This window comes from Archocentrus centrarchus, chromosome 23 (genome assembly GCF_007364275.1).
Source record: "Archocentrus centrarchus isolate MPI-CPG fArcCen1 chromosome 23, fArcCen1, whole genome shotgun sequence".
Classification (NCBI taxonomy): domain Eukaryota; kingdom Metazoa; phylum Chordata; class Actinopteri; order Cichliformes; family Cichlidae; genus Archocentrus; species Archocentrus centrarchus.
In genome coordinates, this window is record NC_044368.1 from 17458643 (window position 1) to 17481995 (window position 23353).

A 23353-nucleotide genomic window follows, 5' to 3' on the forward strand; every position below is an offset into this window, starting at 1 on the left:
TTTTTCCTTAATTCAGACTGACTGCATTTTGGTTTATTCAGACTGCTGGATACAGAAGAGTTTGTCTGCAACTGAAATTAGGGTGAAAGGACAGGAAAGGACAGGGTGCGACCTGTCCAGGCTGACTGGACAGGTCGCACCCCCACTCGAGAGCTTTGCTGAATAAGGATTTGGGCCAAAATCGCGTGTTGTTCATTTGCAGCTTATGTATCATGAATGTAATTTTCAGACATAGCTTTGAGAGACTTTTGCTGACAGTGAAGATAACCCCTTTGGTCAAGATACAAGAATTTTGGTGGGAAAATTCATCTTCTGCCTACATAATGTTTTTATGTAGGAGATGTCGGAAAATAATTATGACAGTACAATATATAACTATAGAAAGTGATGCACACAATTGTGTACACAGTGACTAAAGGGGTTAAAACAGCAAACATCGTAAATATCGCAAAGTCCGGTTGTTTTTGATTACGTTGTTGCTTGGCTGTTTTTGTGTGCGCAGCTGGGATACTCGGCCTCCATCTTTGGATGGTTTTTCCCGTGCTGCGTCACATACTGTACGTTGGGGAGTGATGAGTACATATTCCCTGGAGCCTCCAGGTGGATGCTGGGGTGGTGGAGAGATTTTTAGATCACCTTTAGGAGGGTGTGTTTGGTACATTTCATGAGGATAGTTTGTGTATGTGTGTGTGTGTGTGAGACGCAGTGCAGAGTTGCCTGCCTGACCTAGCACACTCCATTCATTAGTTTTACGTCTGATGTGCCCTCCAGATATTCAAAGCACAGTGTATGAGAGTCAAAACACAGCGTACAGTAGATGTCAGGTTAAGATAGCAGCTCTGTTGTTAAAATAGAGACTGCTGCTTCAATTAGCTTGAAAAGCCCAATTATACCACCGTAAATGTACTGATACAGTAGAAGAGCACTTCAAAAGACACTGGTGATTTGAGTTTATTCTTTAGTCCTAAGTGGACTGTATAAGTAAACAGAAAAAACAAAAAAGTGCATTTCACATAACACATCAGCATCCCCCCCCTGAATAAGATGGCAAAGTCTGCTGCACTTCTGCACAGCGACATTTTGACACTTCCATACGGTAAATACCTCCGTTCGTGCCCTTACGTCTCTGAGCGGATTATTAATACAGAAGGACACTCTGCAGCTAACTTAATCAGATGAAGTGAGGCGGGGAATGAAAGGCAACGAAAAAGGTAAGGAGAGAACGAAAGTGTGTGCAAAATGGCGAAAAAGTGTCGGAGAGGAAGAGAGAACACAACACATTAGACCACATATGATTTATTCCCCCCTCTAGGTGAAGGAGACACCATTTGTTTTCATTTGCCTTTATTTTTATCCCAGATTCATCATGTCTTCACATGCCTGTCACCACTACACTAGTATTATTTTGGCCCATGTGATGTCCCATAATATAAAAATTGCCCCCACGCGACAGCAAGGATGACGCATAGCAAGTGAGGGAGGGGTTCTGGTTTAATTCATTCATCTGATTTCATTCTTACAGTGAAATTAAAAGCCTCCCCTGGATACAAATGTGTGAAGGCTGCGTATAATGATGTCAGTAACATGTACACAAACGCACATACGCACACATTTTATATGTGTGTGCGTTTAACAGAAGGTCCGGCTATCTTTTTTTTTTTTTTTTTTTTTTTTTATTACTTGCAAGGTGAGCCAGTGGTGCTCCAACCCAAGGACAAAGACAACTGTGACCACCATCCTCCTCGCGGGGCTTTGCAGAACAATTAGATGAGCGTGGAGCGTGACTGCAGCTGTATTTCAGGACAGTATACCCACAAACACACACACACACACGAGAGGAGAACACATGTATAAGCCCAGGTGGCTATTAAGCGGTAGATCAACAATACAAGCTAAAAGATGCAATATGTAAAATTCCTCATCAGTACTAATTAAAAGTGTCACTTTGGGGGCAGGCAACATTTTAACAGGAAGTTTTAGTTTTTATTGCAAAGCTGTGTTACAACCTCAGATGTGTTCAAATGCTGTAGTGCAAAAATCACATCCAAAAGTCAGCATAATAGTAGACATTAAAATGGCACTCTTCTGCTGCACACACAACTGAGTCTGCTATGTTATTGCCATCTATCCAAAAGTGGCGAGGTTATGAAGGCAAGGGGATACAACAAGAAACATGGAAGGTCCTGGGCATTGTAGCCTGAAGCAATCTAGTAAAGGGAAGGTTCACATAGCTCCGATACTACTACAAGACCAGCCTAGTTGCAGGGATGCAATGATAACAATGATTCTTTTTCTCTGGAGGCGCTATAGCAGAGCACTCAAAGCACTGCCAACAAATGGAAAAGGGAAAAATCCACAATTTAAGAATTAACGAGCAAGACCGAGTGATGCAACCACATGACACATTCTACACACACACACACACACACACACACACACACACAAAATCAAATAAAAGAATTACGCCATATGCTAGTTTCAGCAGTGATATATTATGTGTACACATACATGATGAGCTATAGTTAGACAAGTGTTTAAGATTCCCATCTTGTGCCATCTCATTGCAGGACACTTACTGCAGTTTGGTGTTACAACTGAAATCATCAGAAACAATTTTAGGTTCAGTTTGAATATTATCATTAGAAATACAAGGAATTGAGTTTATTGTCTGTGAATACATTTATGCACAATATATTATTACTGGATTTTTTTTTCTTTGTTTGGTCTGATCTTTGAAATGTTGAATAGATTTGTACAACCAATGTTAATTCTTTTTTGCTAATATTTTTGCAGTTCTTTTTTTCTTTTTTTTTATGCTGGCTCACTGACTAAGTGAGGTCTTAAAACAAGCCTTTAATACACCACCAGCTTCAGCTTCAAATCAAACAGCCTGGGGTCAGAACAGGTGACAGAATCAAATTTAAAACCTCTGGCAAAAAGACAAAAGCAGATTTGGTAACACTGTAATTTATGATGGCAGTAATGACACCAACTTGCATCACTAATATTAATAAAGCCTGACTATTTTAAATAGCCGATATCTGTTGATATATCAGAATATCGGAGGTTTAAATCACCAATTATCTGTATCCATATTGGTGTTAAAAATCCTATATAAATTGCAATACAGCCTACCCTAAAGGGCCTAGCTCCCTAGGTAACTAAATCTGTAGGGCAAAAATCAAGCAATGTTCTTAACATGCTAGTATTTGTAGATTTGGGCCAACCAGGCAGCCAGCATGGACTCCAGCAAGTTAATGCGCCACATCAATGCAGAACAGAGTATTAAGATTAAGGAAACAAGATATGTTTATTGAGCTTAAGAAGTGCTGATGGGTAGATCCAGACTAGCTGTTTCCCTTTTATCTCAGTCTTTGTGCTAAACTAAGCTAACTGACTGCTGAGGCCATATTTGCCTTTCTGGCATAAGAGGGGTAAGAATTTTTGCATGTGACTCTTGATAAAGAAGTAAATAAAATATTAAAGAATTCTAAACATGATTTAAGAGGAGGGAAAAAAATGCACAAAATGTGCAGAAACTGTTTGATTTTCTAATAACAGCATTAATTGTTCATGCCTTCCATCCCGAGTCCTTGCATTCAGCTTGTGCACCCATCCAGCAGAGTGCACCCAGCTGCACAGCAATTACAGGTGGGTTTGAAACGGTACACAACGAGACGCATACATTATTAAATAAACCCATGTTCAGATGAAATTGCTAAGCCAGTCAATAAAGGTAAATTACCAAAGACAAAACGGCGGCGAGGAAGAGCGAGGGCCCTCCCCGAAATTGCACTGCATTAATGAACAACATCATTTCTGAAAATGGAGAGGAAACGCACAGTTTCACCTATCAGCATGAGGCAGAGCGAGGGGAAGAGAGGGAAGAGAGAGTGAGATGGAACACAACATTGACTACCTAATTATGCATTTTATCATTTCAGTCACAATAGAGTGCCTCCTTTCTTTAGCTGCCCAGTGTACTTGTGCAGCTGTTCCTTCGCTGCTTTAATGAGGAAGATAAAGAACAATCACAACCATGTTATATTAACATCCACTGACCACCAAATTGCTTCCTGCTGCAGCATCTCATACACACAAACACACCACTTCCCAATCATGCAAAGGCCGCATAGTCACAGTCCCCTCATTATTTAAGCAACTACATAAAAAACAAAATTTGGTTCATGTTGTTTTTGCCCATCACTAAAGCTTGCAGGACAGAAAAATTACACACACAAGTTTAATAATATTATATAAGGCAGAGGGTATTTGCTTTCAACGTGGGGCTGCTTGTGTTTTGACACTGTAGGAATACAGGCTGTTACACATGACCTCCTGTTTTTCTTCTTCCATTGCCTTTCTCCTCACGTCCCTGCCAGTCAAAGCTAGCACAGATCCTTGACTTGTGGTAGAGCTGTAATATCATGCTGCTGGTCTATCAGATTGTATCCATCCATCCATCCATCCATCCATCCATTGAGGAAGACAATCACCATTTTCCCTTTGGCTCTTAAAAAGAAAAGAATAAAAAGTATCTGTAATCACAAGGTAGAGCTGAAAGGAAGATAAGTGGCTGCAGGAGGGAGGAGGAGATGTACACTGCAGGGCTCTGACACCCGTCATATGGAATCAGCACCTCATGAGTAATGGGGGTTAAAAAGGGAAAAGCGCCTTCTCTCGCAGTGCCAGATGGGCTCGTGTGTGCTGGATCGGAGCTGTGAGTGAGTGAGCGAGTGAATGAGTGAGCGAACAGTTGCGTCCCTTCTTGGCAGTCCCCTCTGTCAACGGCAGAAATCAAATGGCACGGGGGATGCGAAAGATGATTGGACTGCCTCGTCTGAGCTTCCATCAAGAACTGGCAGGAAAAGACACTTTACAATCCAGCAAGCGAACATGTTTCACAGAGGTTGTCACAGACCGACATCTAGACAAATATGGCGAGTTACTAAAGAACAAGCTGTATTTTGCCAAATTAACATCTGTGTATAAGAGATTGTAGCATTTGCTGGAGTTCTTGATGATTTCTAGAATACTTGCAGATGACAAAGTGGTTTCTTTTTCTTCCTGAGGTGGTTTCAACTAAATAACTGTAAACTTTTTTAACCTATGTAAGTACAAGGAGATCAAACATGTGTAATAGGTGCTGAACCTCACCCCATCACATACAAAATCATGAAAAAAAAATCCCAAACATGGGTGCTTGACCTATTCAAACATAATGCTTCAGTAGTAGTTAAGACTAAAGACTCAATAAACACCCTCATTGTGCTGTAAATGTGGCCTGCACCCCAAGAGGGTCTGTAGAAGCTGTAATTATTTATTAATTGTTTGTAGGCTGAACAGACATAGCCCTTTGGACATGCGTTCACAGCAGGGGGAACTTTTCCCTTCCAATTAGACCAGTGAGGTGGAGATGGTGAGAGCACGGGCCATCAACCACGATCGTGCCTGTACGCAGAGTTGTGGGAGATGCAGAGGAAAGGGGGCAAGCATTTAGGAAGGCACACCATGTTGTGTGCAGCATCAGCATCCTCACCATCCTCTGCTGTTCATAGTGGTGTCAGAGGTGAAGCTATAAAGAAAAAAAAAAGACTTGTGGAAAATGACGGTAAAGAAATTCCATTTATCTGTGTTTTTATGTATATAAGTGAATAGACTTTATATAAACTGTATGTGATTTCTTACATATAGTCTGTGTTGTGTGTGTGTGTGTGTGTGTGTGTGTTCTAAGAGGATGTAAAAGACAAGGTGGGAGTGAGTTACAGTCGAGGCTGAAATATATGAGCTCTTCAAGATTTATGAGGCTGAGATGTTAGGATGACTCTGATGGGCTTACCAAGTGATTGGTGTTCTGGCCTTGCTAAGAATTCGCTTTATGAAGAGCTCTGTAATACTTCAACACAAGAGCCTGATGGCTCATTTTAAAACCAGACAGAGCACATGAAGGCAATCTACCAAGCCAACATCCCTCTTCATGAGCACTTAGTGCAGAGTTGATCTTCAGCTGAATGATTTGGCATCAAATCAGCACAGACCTTAACAAGAATGATTTTTTTTCCCCCCTCATCCAGAACAAAATTAATGGTGACTCACTGTTGCTTGGGCAACGTGAGATTTCTGCGTCAAAAATGGCAAGAGATGGCTTCCATTCCACGTGTATGCTTATCAAATGCTTTAAAGAGAACTTCAGTGGCTTCTCTTTTTTTTTTATTAATTCTAATAAAACACAGAGTACAAGATCCACAACAATAGGGTATCAGTGATGCCTGATGTTATCAGCATCTTAGAACCTTGAAACACCTGGGTCCACTTGATCACATGGCGCCTGTAGATTTATGAATGCAGTGCGCAGTGGGTTCTGGGCAGAAGGGATACATGGATATGCAGCTTCATTAGGGGAGAGTGTAATGGTTGCATGAATGCATTATGGCATTAGTATAAGCTATATCATCTGGGATATTGAATATTTACAATCAGTGTAATTATACATGCCCATGCACACTACGTTTTCATGTTTGGCTGCATGAATTTCCACCATTTGCAAGAAAAAAAAACAAACTGCAAATCTGTTTATACAAAAATGATTGCAGGCATCAAAGTAAGATATGATGAAATACTCACTCATCAGACATTTAAAGGCTGTGCTGTCAATATGGTGAGGATTTGGAAGATTACATAACCCAAATTTTATCTGCTTGTGTTGATTCATGTCAATATGTAATCTTTTGTTTGTGATTAAGACACAACTACCAAACAGCTGTTTGTCTGTTTAAAAAATACTACTAATATCCGCAACCACTGTACATTGCTAATATGTGAGTATGTCATCATTTATTAAGAAATACAAAACCAGGCCATTTTTTTTTTAAATAACTGTGAAAAATGGATTCGCCTTATTGGGCAATTCAACAGGGAAGACGCTACAAAGCGACATAATGCAAGGTTAATGGATGGAAAACTTACTGTAACTATGCCACAGAATGAAAGTCAGAGCTCAACACTTTGCATTATTTTTATGCTAATGTACACCGCTCGTCAGCTTTTTCACCCCACGGGGGAAAACACAAGCTTTCTTTGTGTTATATTTCTGCTTGTCATGCTGCAAAACACAAACCAGTTCATGATGTTTGTGTGCGTGTAAACTCACAAAGAAGCTGCTTTGATACCAGTCGCTCTGGGGGGGGGTGGAGAGGGAGCGCCACAGTAATATTTTTTACAAAAATTCAGAGTGCCCAAGAAATGGGGAAAAACAGGAGGAAAGTTTTTTTTTTTTTTTTTAAAAAGGACAATGCTCATTTGGGAATTTTTTTTTTTTTTGTTCTCATTCTCCTTTATAGCCTGTAAAACCGATGGCTTGACAGTTGGAGGAACTTGCTTCGATAATGTTTGAAGAGTGTTGGGGAAGAAAGCTGCTGCTATTTTTAACTCTAACTCAATACTTTTCTTTCATGTATTTTTTTTTTTTTTTTTACCGCTCATGTCCCATGAAAACAAAAAACAGCAGTGTAACAGAATGCTTCCAGAATACTTGCTCACGTCCTTTGATGTCACTACCTACGTATATTATCAAAAATCCTCTAAAAATGATGCTACCTATTTAATCTGTTAAATATTGACGTTACACCGTCATCGCGGTTCTTGGCATTTGCTAAGCTCTAATTGTGTAAAAATAAAGTGTGTGAACTCTGCTTATACTCCTGCCTGCAGACCTTTCTTTCTTCCCATCCAACATCTTATTCTCTGACCTAATTCTCAAAAGGAATACAGAAGACACAACACATACAGTGCAACAATAGTCAGTGTCATTATTGCAGGGAATTAAACTGTAGCAGCTGATGTAAGTCATATTTGCAGTTTTGCCTTCAATATAAAACTCAGAAATCAGTCAGATGCGTTTCTTTGTCATTTTCCTCACAGGTTGTCTTTTATTATCTGTATCTTTCATTATTCAGGTGGTTTTTTTTGTTTTTTTTTTTCAGTATTTCTTCTTTGGTGACTGTATTTGCCGGCATTACAGGCCGTAAGATGCTAATGGCTGCTTCACAATGGATTCACACCACATATGATGCAGCACAGAAAGCGGCTCAGTATACAAAAGACTGATGCCAAAATGAAAATATACAATGTAGATGTACTGCTCTTCTTTTTTTTTTTAACAAAATAAAAGCATTAGCAAGAAAACTGTGATTTTAGCAGGCATTGAGGATTCTGTGTATCTATTATTATGCCACTGTTATTTGGGAGTGAATATTTTAGTGCGTACTGGATGATAAATGGGAGAATTTGTCAATAGCACCAGCATTCATAAGAAAACAAGGACTCAAAAGGGAAACGGACTGGAGGAGTTGGTTGTACTGGGTGTTATTAGTATATAAAAAGAATCACACCGTTTGTGTCCCTCTTCAGTTACAGTAGGAGGCTACAGCCTCTGAGCCATCACACCCAAGGATAAGCATCCCACCCCAGGCTGCAGTCACCATCTGCCTGCCTTATTTTTGCTCCTCTCCCCCTTTGACGAGACTGCAGTGTATCTTTGCCATACATGTGTGCATGAGAAACAGAAAATAAAAAAAGGGGGAAAACAGAAAGGAGTGACATCACAGAAGCACCACTGGACCATTCCAGTCTCTGTGCCCCTGGACAGCACTACGGTAGTGGCTAGCTTGCTAACTTTCTACCAGAGATGACATGTTCTCCCAGCAGACCACGATTCCCTCCTTTCCTCTCTGGATCAAATCAAACCAGTGTGCTGATGCAGTATGATGGGAGCTGTGGTACTGTCTAATAGCCCAGAGACTGAGTCTGACGCATACTGTTGTCTCTATCACTGACTGATTCACTGGAACAATTCCTCATATGCAAGCTACCCGGGGAAGCAAGTCTAGTGGGAAGAATCATTTTTGAAGCTCGCGATGCAGCTCAGTGAAATGACAATACAAGTTATGCTTTAGTAGCGGTGAAAAAGTATTTGTTTATGTAAAGACAACATTACAAAAAAAATTATTAAATAAAACCAGAATTTTAAAATAATGCTGATTTTAGTTTAAAGTTACCAATACTCTGGAACTTGAAAAAAAGTATATTTTTAAAATTTTGTTTAATACATTTTTAACCATCAAGTTACTGAATAATCATTCAGTTTCAGATCAGAATGAACTCATATGAATTTAAGCAACTTTTAAAATCAGCCCTGCCCAACTGCAGCAGTCACACGTTTTCTTAGGTCATTTCAGTATTTTTCAAATCTTTGGTGAAATACGCTATTCATATAATAATTCAAACTATTCCAAAGATTACCATTATGATTTTATGGTTATTTCATTAAAAGTGATACGGTATAGGATATGGGTTAAAATGAGAGTAACAGCTTTAGATAACATGGTTCAATGGATATATTACTTTTAATTGTAGATTATGACATACATATGACAAATAAATATTCAGGACTACATAAATGTTTAATAATATTTTAGGTTTTTAATGTATGTTTGTAATATTTGTTTTATATGAGGTTGCAAGTAATAGGGCTGCTAGTGTTAGTGCTAGATACTAGCTGTGGAATGTAATAGACTGTGAAAGTCAAGGATAAATGTAGTTATAGGAATAAAGGAAGGGAACTTTGAAAGTTTCTTCTTTGGTAGTATGGGCAACAGGGTTGCATTGGTTAAAGTGATACACTCGATGTAGTCAGAAGAGATTGGAAAAATGCAAAATATATTAAAGAGGACTGCCCTTTGGTGTAGTCTCTTCCTATTCCAGGCTAAACAGGTTTCAGTAAGAAGGTTACACATATGTTGTGGGACAGAACTTGCACTGTAAAATTACTGTTCTTTACAATAACGAATAAAATGAAGACATGTATTGACAAAATCAAACCATTTTAAACTAGATTTGCATTTTTGTCTCAGGACAGATCTAATTTACACAGCAAATGCATGTTTTAGTATTTTGTGCATGGATTATTTTTGATAATAATACTAGAATGCACCGTTTGCACTTTACTGTAAATGCAGTGAAGCTGCAGTTTAAAAATTTGGACATAAAAAAAAAAACTCTCCACTCTAAAACTGGTCCCACATGAGGCAATGTCATCATTTCAGCCAAACAAAAGCAAACACAAACACATTCACCTGAGGCGGGGACTCCCTGCTGAGCTGCCACTGCTCCCACCACCATACTCAACCTGCAACAAGCTCCCCCAAGTCTCTGGCTCCCTCTGTAGCTCCCTCAACCCTGCAGCAAGCGTCAAGTAGGTAACATTGTTTCTCCCTCATAGTATCGCTTTGTCTCTCTGTCTCATGAAAAGGATTATTATCAGCTCTCTTAAAAATCATTAAGCACAGATGTAAAAAGGCTCAAGAGCATGAAATTACAGCTACTAAAGGGTGCACTTATGCAACACTAGGGTGTGATACAGGCCTCAAATAGCCAGAGCCATTGAAGATATGTGGTACAAAGAAAGAGACTATTACAGTGCATGACAGGGAGAGACAATTGAAAAAAAGCAAAGAGCAGAAGCCGAGAGAACGGAAAAAAATGTGGAAAACGGAAAGGGTCAGAGGAAAACAGCATTTTATGCCACAAATATGCAATTCTTCAGGGTTTTGTTTTCTTTTCTCAAAGCACGTTCCCTTACGGACCCGTGCAACAACAGAAAGCTTATCATGTTGACGGCTTATCTCCCATTTTCACCTCCTCAAAGCAATAAACACACACAGAGCAAGTGGAAGATGTGAAATGCACAACAACAGAGGATGGCTCTTCAGGATCAATGCCACTACAGCTCTCCCTGTGTTTTCATTTCCAGGTCCTGTCCCAGAAACAGTCTGAGGCTGTTGATGGAGCTATGGATTATCCTGTATGCATGGAATGACCGACGCGAGTCTGAAGCATGAAGGACACAGATCGTGTCAGCCAAGGCAAAGGCATATTACAACAGAGAGCAGACCTCAAGGACTCAAGTAGATTAAAACTGATTGAAATCCCATTTGTGGCATTTGTGGTCTGTTCTGTCAGCTCCCTCCCCACCCCGTCACCCTCCACCCGCTCTCCTTTTCAATGTTCCCAAAGTGAGCTGAGTGTGAGTCTGAATACAAAACAAATAAGATTGCATTTGTGGAGACAAGCGCCTTCAAATTTGCATGGCAATAATATCAAGCTGTGAGATTTTGTAATATGAACAGCAATAAAGAAGTGTGTGCTTGTGTGTGTGTGTGCATGCGTGTCAGTTTTTTGACAGGAAGCAATGCGACAATGTGGAAGGAAACTGGTAAATTACTATCTGACAGGAAAGTGTGTACACACAGATGTGCATCTGTGTAAAGGCGAGCTCAAAACCAAACATTAAATTCAGCCACTCTTACACACACCTTCAGAATACAAAAAAGCACACCATTATGTGTTAAAATGCTTGATTTCACTTTAGTTAGCAGAAGCTTTAAAATCTAAGATTATTTAGGGGATTTGGGGATTATTATGTAGGCTGTTTTATTATGTTGTATAATGCTCTATAATGGCTGGCAGGAGGCACTGCCTGCAAAGTCTCCTGTGTGCGGTAATTGCTACAGATTACATGTAAGATCATCAGCTGCATGTTAATTTTAATCTTTTCAAGATCATGGTAAATCCTCCTGCACAGATGTGGGTCTATGCTGTATACCTGCATAATGCACCACCAAACCTCCATGCACTGCATACAAATACATACCTTGTTGTTATTGTGGGTTTATTGTAAGACATACAACTACATTACATTAAATACTGGCCTAACTTGGACAGGAGGCCAGTTGTTTGAAACAATAATTCAAGGATAGCAGTCTTTACATAATTGAGCCTACAGGAGGCATCATGAATTGCATAAATTTTATATCTATGTCTATACTTCTCTATCTATACTATAAAAAAGAAACAGGAAAACTGGGGGAAACCCATCAAACTTTAAGCTGAAATGTAGTAAAACCTATAGATTTCTGCCCAGTACTTCATTGTAATATTAAATAAATTATGAATTTTTGGATAAGTAATTAAAAGTGATTGAAACATTTAAAACTAGTGTCCAGTGTTTTTCATGCATTGTGTTAAGTACTTTGAATTTGAAGGGTTTTTTTAAAAGTGTGCTATGCCACATTAATGTATGTAGTGTATATGCACATTTCCTGCCTCTCTTTTTCAGTGGTTGGTCATACCTGGCATCCACCTGCACAGGTCTCCCGAGACAAGCTGATAAGCTTAAGCTCTCTTCAATGAGAGCCATATCTGGCCTACTCAAAATGCCACAGTGCTCCATGGAGTCCATGTTGTGACAAATACTTCCTGATATTATCAAGATACTGAGGATTTATGAAACATGCATACCACTTATTCAGTGGCAAAAGAGGCAGGAGCAGCGGAGGGACTCCACAGTGCTAGTGGTTGTGTCAATAAGATGAGAGTTTCCTTTAAATGAAGCACGTGCAGCTCAGCGTGAAGCAGTTTAGCCACAGGAAGAAAATGATTTTGGAGAAAGAGCAGATTTCAAATGTCATGCTGACTCCTGCCTAACGAAGAAACTGGCATTACCTTTCAATTCACTTAAACACAGATCGAGGCCGTCTCCTCGTAAGATCAGCAGGTAAAAACAGTCAAACAGAGCACTGAGGATACGTAGCTCCGCTAACCAGGCATACAACTGTGAAGGCACAGTTGAAAAACAGGAAAAACAAGACATCCACAGTTACAGTTCACTGCAGGTCTTTCTTGATAATAGAGCCATTTGTTCTGCCTTCACCTGAGCACGCAACCTCCCCTCCCTCAATGTGTAGAGGCCACATCATGAGAGAGAGTGAAAGGCACTCTAAGAGGAATGCAGTGAAGATGCTTTATTTCTTAAAGTTCTTGAAGATGTAATGGAGCCAGATTACTAAAGAAAGAACTCAAGATGACCAAGCTCAAGGTTCTTAAATAAATGTGTGTGAAGAGGCAACGACTTCTCTACTGTGAGCAACCATCAAGTTTATTTTCTTTATAATAATCACTTCTCTCTCTTCTACTTGTCCATTCAAAGCCATGCATTTACCATCTGAAAAAACAATGTGGAAAACATGCATCTAGGGCTGTTTTATATTTATCATAAAATCCTGATATGTTGGAGAGGTTTCTGCAAGAAGATGAGACTTCTTAATGTTTTATTCAGGAAATGCAGAGCTCATGTGTTGCATCCCAGTAACAAAAAGTTCACTGATGTTAATATTTTAATATACTTATAGTATTGACTTCCCACTTGCCTTTTGATAAGAAAACCAGAGCTCGACTGATACAGGATTTTTTAGACCGATACGGATAATTAGTGATTTAAAAATCCCATATATCATCCGATATTTTTTTCTTGCAGACACACAAAACATAAACAGATATCCATAACATTTGTTATGTCTAGTTATTTATGAGTCCTTAAGATAATTTAATAATATTAAGATAACAATGACGTTTACACGTGTTGTCAACAAGGAAGTTGCACAGCTCCCTCTGGTAGAGAAACTGTGCAACATCAACACTCCTAACATTGTTGAACATTGTTTTTACCACCTCTTCTTTACTTTTAAAATTTGCATTTATCAGCCATTGCAAACGCCGCTAATAGGTCGGCATATAGCTAATATCGGCCCAGCTGATATATCGGTCAGCTTCTAACACTTGATTGTCCTTCGAAGAGCGCCTACAGATAAATGCGGGATTCCACTAACAAAAGGGAGATTAGCATTATCACCTATTTATTGAACAAAAATGAGAAGCTGTAATATTCTCCAGCAGAATAAGTTTGACAGAAATAGCTACTTGTAGATATTCAAATAATTGTCCCCAACTCTGTGACATTCAACATAAAGAAATCCTTCATTTGCATGATGTCTGCCCATATCACACTCTCCCAGAACATTTCAATGTGCTTTGTTTTTTTCTTTTGTTTTTTTGCATAACTGTAGATTGACAAAATGAATGTACCGATCATTTTTTTTGACAGATCTTATATTTTGGATATCGCAGCCTGAGAAATTAAGCAAATACTAACATTTAAAGACTTTAAAGCAGTTTTTGTTTTTGCTTCAAAATGATAAATGCTGCATCTTAAAACAGTTCCAATTAATTTTCTCTCATTCATGTAGTTGGTTGTTCAGGTTACTGTTTCTTCTGTTTAATAATATCAATAACAATAAGCACTCTAGTTGGGCTAAAACTGACATTATTACACAGGAAGTGCCACTCTTCCATGAAAAATAAGTCCATCTGTTGGTGAGGGATTTAGAAACACCCCTGGAGCTGCTTTTTTTTTTTTCTTCTTAAAGATGGAACAGAAAAAAAAAGATTTAGTACAGGTTTTACTAACATAAAGACTGCCCAGTGATCCACTTTGCTTCACACTGTAGGTTTATCCACCTTAAGCCCTAACTAAAAAACAGCCAAAATCTAGCTGCCCCGAGACTGTTGATGCAGTTTTCCACGCTTGGATATGGCTTAATTTTACATTCAATTTTCCTTACATGCTTCAAGGCAAACACGATTTAATGTAAAAGCCAAACAAGCCTCAGGAAAACCATGTTCATGTTTTTAGTAGTTTTCACTCTTAATGACAGCAAAGCTAAGTCAGAATCTCCCCTCCCCCTGCTCCCTCTCTTACCGTCCACACAGGCGGGTCTAGCTCTTGTAGTTCCAGCGATCTGGCCCTTCTTACAGGCGCAGCGGGCCGTCTGCCTGGCGATGGTCCGCCGTGGTTGGCTGCTGTCCCTGTCCAGCGTCACAATCTCACATGTCCCCGCTGCCAGCTGGCCTGGAAATGACATTGCACCACAGGATGCGAGGTCAGAAAGATGAAATCATAAACAGGGCAAAATAAATTACCCTGTCTCTTCTGTTAAATTTGTGTTATGTCACATGTTCGGCAATGTAGAATTATTAGCATTTTTTATCCTTGGAAGCTCAGTTGACAGGGCAGCACATTAGCAGTGTCTAATTTGTAGTTTCAGGTCTTTATCAGTGCACATATGCATACTTATCTATAGCAAGACTGGACAAATAAATATGCATGGTGAGGTCATTTAATCTCATAGCAGGAAAATGTGCTGTAGCAATTGTATCATCTAAACTTGTGTTTAATTCCTCTGCTGAAGTGTATTTTAGGCAAATGTATGTTTTTAGTGCTGCATTTACTAAAAGCTGGAAAAGAGTAGGAGCAAGGTTCAGTGATGGTGTGCATCCAGATTATTCTGTTTAAATTTATGAGAGCACTGGCCTTGGTGAAAAACTGCACTTCTCTATGTCCTTTTAGTTGCTTATGAATTCAACTTTTCTTTTCTAAGAGAAGTGTTGTGGCATTTCTTCCCTCAAAAGTTAAAGTCTACTTTGAATAAACAGGTTGAAGATGTGAAAGGCTAGATGAAAGTTTTTTTAACTACTTTCCTTTAACTGATTTTAATCACATCGGTTGGAAGACCATTTTGAAGCTGTCACATTTACGTTAAAGAGATTCGGGTTCATTAAGGTCTGACAGGTCTGAGATCCTCAGCCCTGAACAGCTCCACTGGAACTGTGCAGAAGCCAGCACAGGGACACTGTGGTGGTGCTGACTTTAAAAGACAATGGTGGAGAAATTACTTTTAAATTTCAGCTACCTAAAGACTACCCATGAGCTATTTCCCATTAAGGTCCACATTCAATCAGCACACCTCTTTGAAGGTAATGTACCCATTACCCATGAATAAAACGCATGAATACTGATGAACTTTGTAATTGCTGCCAAGCCCTACCGTCTTACACACAGACATATCCTTCCATGTATTCAATCAGGTGACCTTTGGCCTTGTAGCTGGGCCCTTGCTGCTCGTAAATTAACCTTTGTCTGTGTGTGGAGGCCCTCGGGTGCCATCCTGGAGAGGCTTATCAGGATCTAATTGTGATTGGCAAGAGGATGGAAGTTGTGATTAAATCTGGACTTGAGTCGCGAACACTTGGGTGGCTAGCTTAATGAACTGAGCTGCGAGGGGTCACGCCCAGGGTAATGGGGATCTATCAGGATTCATCCACACACAGGTACCTGCGGTGGCCATGGTCTCACACACACTGAGAACACGGCTGTGTGCACATAATAGTTAGCTTGCTATACTGCTGTACACATGCTATTTCAGTAATATGTCTGTGGATATAGGATTGCATGTGTTCAGTAGCTTCATACTTTGATTCAGTGACATTTTGATCCACTTCAATCAACTGATTCAGACACTGCTGCAGCGTTTCGGTATTGGATAAGGGTTCGGACACATGGATCTGCTACTCAAATTCCTGGAATTAATCTTCTTACTGGTGACACCTGAAACAACCCGTTGCAGCTTTGTCTGTTAACTCTCCCTCACAATATATCACGTCCTTCATCATAACCTTTCATAATTAGTGCTCTTTTATTGAGCTCCACTTTCTCTGTGTTTTGCTGACACCGAAACAATTAGATTCCTCTGAAAACAAGCTTAACGCATCTCCTGACATATTTTCTGCTGAAACGGGCCAAATTATTTGGCATTAGTACTACTTCTGTCCAAAATGTCAAAAAATGCTTAGCAAAACTACTGTGACTGTTTCCAAGGGGGTGGCAGGTCAGTGATAAACAGAATGAAAAATAAGCTACACTCGAGGAACACACTTGGACAAGCAACACACATTTGTGATTTGCCTTGACAGATGCATTTGATGCTTCACTTGTACGTCAAATATGAGGTCAAAGTAAATGTATTGTGCTCAAATAAATGTCAAATTAAGTACCAGCTGAAAGTGGGCAATTATTTCAACTACTTCAGCTACACAATTAAGAACAGCACTCATCATTACCCAGCTCTACCTTTATTGTAGTGTGTGTGTTTGTGTAGGCATTTGCCAGGCAGTAGTGGTATACAATTTGTTTTTATCTATAAATACAACTCTATGAAGCAGACAGGAGAAATAATTAGAGATGTGCAGAAAGATGATTTAACACAGGACGCCTTTGCTCAAAAAGGCATGCCAACAAAATTCAGTCTCAAATCTTTTACACTGAGATGAAGCGTCCCTCTCACCATCGAAACACGCACACGCACACACGCGCTTTTTCTCTTTCATGCCTTCTTACTTTAACTCACCTCTTGCATCTATTCTATCTATCTCTTTTTGCCTGATGCCGGATAATGATGTCTGAACTGCCGTATGCGTAGTTGCATTTATGTGCATCTTAATGCTACTCGCTGCCTTCTTCCTGCTTCCTCTTTTGGAACGCTTCCATCGCAAGACGCTGGACAGACTGTTTAGATCTGTCTTATGTAATCTTGTGAATCACTGTGGCACTGAGTTACCGTGTGTGAAGTCAACAAGTTCAGAGACTGTGGCTGATTTGACGCTATGTTTTTGCTGTTGTTCATCTATTCTGAGTCGATGGTGCTCATTAATTGATTATGTTTCTTCAAACAGGGGCTTTGCTTTTGCCACCGCAGCTGTAGCTGCCAGAAAACTGAATCCATCTCTGTTTTATGTTGTTGTCTTGCAATATAAGGTATACCATTTCTCAGTATGATAATGAATCTTCGAATTTTAAATTGAGTTTAAAAAGAAACTGCTTCTTACTGGCATTAGGAAGCTGAATAGAATAAAGAAAAATATTTCATGTTTAATCTGAATTTACATTTTTGAGCAGCTGACATTAACGATGAGCTTAAGTGTTAGACTTTATATCTCGAAAATTTTGAAATTTAGTTTCTTAGGCCCCGATCGTATAGGCCTATAGACTGGCTGGCAACTGCCTGGCAACCCACTGGTCACTAGTGGAATGACTAATCCCTGACTGGTTGCACGTGTTTGCTGGAGGTTGCTGAAATTGATTACTAAGCCTGATCCCACAGGTCTAAAGACTAATCAGTGACTCCATAGTAACCAGCAATTGCTAAGAAAAAAATTGTGTATTCCCCAACCGTGAGTGGTTGCAGAAAGTTGCTTGTCACTTATTGCTAGGTGACACTGGCCAAAACGAGGTATACGGTACTGTACTGGAAACCTCCTTGGAATTGCTTTGTTCACTATCAGTTTGCCATGATTGCTCTTAGTTTGTATGGAAGATGCAAACTTGTCTGCAAACTCTTGGCAACTATTCACTAAGAGTGCAACATAAACTGGAAACAGATGCTGCTCACCTTCTGAAACATGTTGGTTTCAGTTTGACACAACTTTTATTTTGAAGGTGACTGGTTTCCGTTTTCACTTTACATCACACACTCACCAGTTAGTTTACAAACAAATCAATTTTTTAAATGCAAACTACAGGCAACCATGTCAATCTGCCAGCAACCAAAGCAATCACACGCAGTACCCTTTTTGTTACCAATTTCATCAAGCAACCTCCAGCAATCACTCACCAACCAATCGTTGAATGCAATCTGCTAGCAACCAAAGCAATCACAAGGCTTTTTGTGCAGCATCCTTTTTGTTACCAATTTCAACCTCCAGCAACCTCTCACCAACCAATCTTTGAATGCACATTTTTTCCTCTGAACTGGAGGTTGCCCGGGGATTGCCAACCAGTTTCTAGGCTTGTGTGACTGAAGTCTTAAGCTGAAATTGTCAAATTGTTAAAAAGGTTGAATCACTGTGTAAGCTTTCATATATTTTATGGCTGCAAGACTGAAAAACTATTTCAGTTTGAAAATAAAGTGTAACAAAGAGCTTCATTAAATTTGGTAAACATTAAGATCATTCATTCATGCCAGCTGAAATAAGACTCTAATGACAAGTGCTAAAAGCCGTTACAAACATGCTTACGAAGCAGTCTGATGTTCAGCAGGTGTGTTTCTTAGTTCATCATGTTAGCATATTACTGTTAGCAAACTAGCACTAACATTGAAAATAAAGCTCCACAGGTCTGTACACAGTCATTAATTAATCTTGCACATAAATGTCTTTGCCAGATTTTGCAGCAGTCTGGCAAAGACATTCCTCCAAGCGTCCCAGATATGCTACTAAAAAATGATAATGAAAAGTTAATACTATAAATGTATCTGCATTATCATCCTGAGGAATTAGTTTCTGCAGACAGTTTTACAGACTGGAAGATTTTTGTTTGATAGTTGGGGTGAATCTCAAATGAGTCTGTGGGGAAATGCCAAAATGTTCTGGGTGTTTGCAGCACTTCCAGATCATATGTAAGAGAACTTGAAGACACGCTGGTCTCTGTCTCCCAATAATGTGGGGGTTGACTTCATTGCTTCTTTTCTAAAACAAATTGCTCCAAGCGTCCCTGTGGCTCAGCCTCCAGAACACAGTGCACAGGATAGGACATACACTGCCACTGTGAAACACAGAAAAGCTACACAAACAAAGAAAAATAAAAATGAACTGAACCAAAACTCCCCAGCACACCAAAGTATTCCTCCTCCTGTTGGTCCTGGGGGATCTGCAGAAATAGTTGAAATGTTACAAGATATGCAGCTTCAATAAGGCAGTTTCACCACAGCATAACTGCACATTTGGTCCAGAACACAAACTCAGAATTAATATGAAAATGTATTGTTTCATTTACAATTTTTATACATGTAGTAATGCAATGGTTTCACAATCATCCCATGAAGTAAATAGACCATGAAGAGAGGAAGCAGTAGTCCTGTTTTCTGGGATAGCCTCATAAATATTGAAAAAAAAAAAAAAAAATCTAAAACTGGCAGAAATCCTCAGAAACTAGCCCAAAGCTTGTACTAGTAGTGCTATGATTTATCATCACCCTTATCGGCTTCTGTTGTTGAACAGTTGTCAGCTTGGCCAGCCAAATGGCTGATTATAATGTATGTGTGGCCACCCTAGAGTGAAATGAAGGCTCTGACTGTGGCAGAAGATGGATTCATGTGGCAGAGCGTATGGCTTAATACAACGTAATGTTATTGACATGTTCCCGTGTCTTATTATTCCTCCTCCCGCTCTCCAGCACATTACAATTGCACTGCCATACAGGGCCATTTGACAAATGTCCAGCATAGCACTGCAGGGAGACTTGATTTTTTTTCCATCTTCTACTCCTTGTATCTTCTGCAAAGGCATCCGAAAGCATCTTTTTCACGAGGAGCTTGTTCATTCATTTTTAAAAAATACATTCTTGTTTTTGCTGCTCAAGAGATCCAAATGCCCTAAAAAGCTGCTTCTAAGAGTCCGTATCTGCTGAAATGAATGTCTAAGATATTTATAAAATGTGTGGTTAAGGCTTGGTAGGAAGAGTGGGTATAGTTTTGCTGCTGTTTCTTTCTTTTTTTTTTCCTTTTTTTCTGTTTGGTCCTTTGAAAATCTAAAGAGTGTTAGACTCATGCTGCGATTGCATACTGTGCTAAACAAAAAGCTGCTATTACTAAACCATTTTTGAGTGTCCTCCTAAATGCAGCACAAAAACACATTCTGACATGACATTTACTGAAATACTGAGGTGCAGTCTAACCGAATGAGTTTTTAATTAGCCCTCATTTTCCAGTAATACTCATGGCAGCGCACATAAGAAAGATGAGGGCTCCCGTGCAAAAAATAGTTGCAAAATGGTAAATGAACACCACAGCACACTCGTTTGAAGCAATAAATGAAATTCATTTAACAATAACTGTCCAACTAACAAATTATAAATAGGGCTGTAGGTGGCCTGTGAAAAAAGGTGGACCCATCAATTACTATCTAAAATCAAATACAATCAATCATAATATTATGTTTTTTGAGTGAATTAATAGATGTTGCCTCAAATAATACACTGCAGCTTGTTTCAGCTAATATCAACTGTGATTTATTTGACTATAGTAAGAACCACTTTATCTCTACACCAGTGATAATATATAATATCAATATGGGAACAAATCATCTTCCAGTGACTTAGCTTCTAGCGGCGGTATTTTCTATTGCTCTTGGAGTAGCTTCAGATGCTCAAGCCAAAACTTCTGTATCCATCTACTTGAAATTGTTTCCAAATGCAAAAAAATTTCAAGGAAGCTAGTAAAATACACAACCATTGCCAAATGATGGCATGCTGTTTTCAAGATGACTTTTTACCTACATGCAACTAAAGCCTGCTCAAACATGAAATACAATACCAGTCAAAAGGTTGAACACACTCACCCATGCCCAAACGTCTGACTGCTACTGCACAGTAGTAAAATGTTATTATATATATATAGCACATTTGAACATAGATATCACAAAGTGCTTCACAATGAAATGCTAACAATATTAGACAAAATCTAGTTCTTTGCCTACAGAGTCTACATATTCATATACAGCTATCTGTTTACATCAGTGGTTCTCAAACTTTTTCCGTCATGGTCCACTTCAGTGGATGAATTCTTTTCACGCCCCACACGAACCGCCAGAATCACACAGCAGGCAGTGACGGTGAAGAGTTTCGATAGTCGCTGTGCTAATGTATCAGCTAACGTATCCTAACGTGATTTCCTTGTTTCCGCTGTGAAAATTACTCTGATGTTCAACATTTGTTCCGCATGAACCTGTCATGACCCTGCGCCCCATGGCCTGAGACACTAGTTTACATAGAAAGTATAATTTGCTTAGGAACTAGAATAATTTGATTTAATTTCACAAATTGATTGATTGGATGGTAGGTTTCTGATTGTACTGTAATAACAAGATACAGGGGTTACGACACAAGGATAAAATAGGGAGCCTGTTTTTTAACCCTAGAACACCAACGTCAGATGATTTTTCACCCATGGGAAAGTGATAGTGATACCAAACTGTACATTACTGTTCCAGGGTTAATGTACATAATATTGCAAACCTCATTCTTAGAAATGTTTTCTTTTTTTAACATTTTAATTTCTAAAAGAGTCGTTGGGATGATCTTATTGGACGCATTTAGCAGCAAAGCAACAGTCTTGAAAACCGCATTAGCATGTCTTTACAGTCTCTACACATTCACTGTGGTTTCAACCAACTGACTGCCATCAGCATCCACAGAGCACCGTGATCTCACTAGCATGGCTAAAAATATGCTGCGCAAGGTGAGGAACCTTAAATGCTGAAATATATACATGTTGTATTGATTTGTGTATTAAGCAAACAATGTAATGGAGTCTCAGAGGAGCCAAATCGCTGCACATTTATGTGCAGCTGTGAAGCAATTACAACAATGCCAACACGCAGATATGCTCTTCTCTGAAAAGCATGTAATGCCTAAACAAAAATGTATTTTCCACATATTTGTCACTTAAGCCAGAAGCACTGAATGGAGGCCGGATGTAGTTGGAGACTGGTATCATAGCTGCTGTGCTGGAGAAGTCAGAGTGCATGTGTGTGTATTTGTGTGCCAGACTTAAATACAATTTCACTACAGCTGTTCAGAATGAGAGAGGAGAGTCCAGCTCCAAGACAGCAAGTCCTGTTTTGGCCAACTGTAGCGTTAGTAGAACCTTGATGCCATCATTCTACCCTAAGGCCCGATGGGCTAGATTTTAAATGAATCCTTTTAAAAAGCCTAATCTAGGCTGGAAGAGCCAACTGAACAGCATGCTGTATGACGGGAAGGAGAGCGGAGCAGACAGTGTTACAGCTTTAGGTAAGAGAGCAGGAAGATGATGAAGAGTCTGAATGATATCTATAAAAGGAAGGAAAAAAAAAAAAAAACAACTGCACTCGCAACAAAGATTTGCTGTTTGCTGTAAAATTCATGAGACTTAGCTTAGCAAGCTTAACATACCTGCTCGAGTAATATGTTTAGCCAAATTATTTAGCTCAGCTCACCAAACAATGTGTGTAGACTATCTAAAAAAATCCAGCAACTTACATTTTAAAGCTTACCAACCAGCATGCTGCATGTTCTCCATGTTATTTATTCGATATAATAACATAAGTGTTATCAAAATTTATGACTGGTATGGAGCTTAGTTGCTGGTGACCTATCAGCCTTGTGAAAACAAAATGTGAGCCCAGAAAAAAAAAAGGGGATTTAGTAACTATTATTATTATTTTTAATATAGAGTTGTTAGAGGGTAGATTTGATTAACTTTTGGCAAACAAATTGCTCCATTTTCAGTGGCCCAGTCTTCTGGCTTTTTCCTACTTTTTCCTCAGGATGATGTCTTGGACTTTCCTTTGACTAGCCCTGGACCCTTAATTAAAATAAACTGGAAAAAATCTAATTGACTGAAACACACACACACACACACACACACACACACACACAAGCAAGCACACACACACACACACACACACACACACACACTGGGTGACCAAAAACTCATAAAAAAAGTTAGCCTTGAAATTATTAATACCTCGCCTATGCTGCCATGAGTCAGAGAAAGTTCTGGAGAGAATTCTCTTTGGGAACGCTTCT

At 39.3% G+C, this 23353-nt stretch overlaps 1 protein-coding gene across 3 annotated transcripts in view; it reads right to left on the reverse strand.

The window, feature by feature from the left end:
- Nucleotides 1–23353, reverse strand: part of LOC115773443 (chemokine-like protein TAFA-5) — a 164421-nt gene that overhangs the window by 57927 nt on the left and 83141 nt on the right. For all 3 annotated transcript variants that reach the window (XR_004019099.1, XR_004019100.1, XM_030720183.1), the window contains exon 2: nucleotides 14654–14803. Coding sequence is in view for 1 of the 3 variants with exons in the window: in XM_030720183.1 (XP_030576043.1) it covers nucleotides 14654–14803 (150 nt within the window). In the remaining 2 variants the exon portion in view is untranslated. The remainder of the gene's footprint in view (nucleotides 1–14653; nucleotides 14804–23353) is intronic.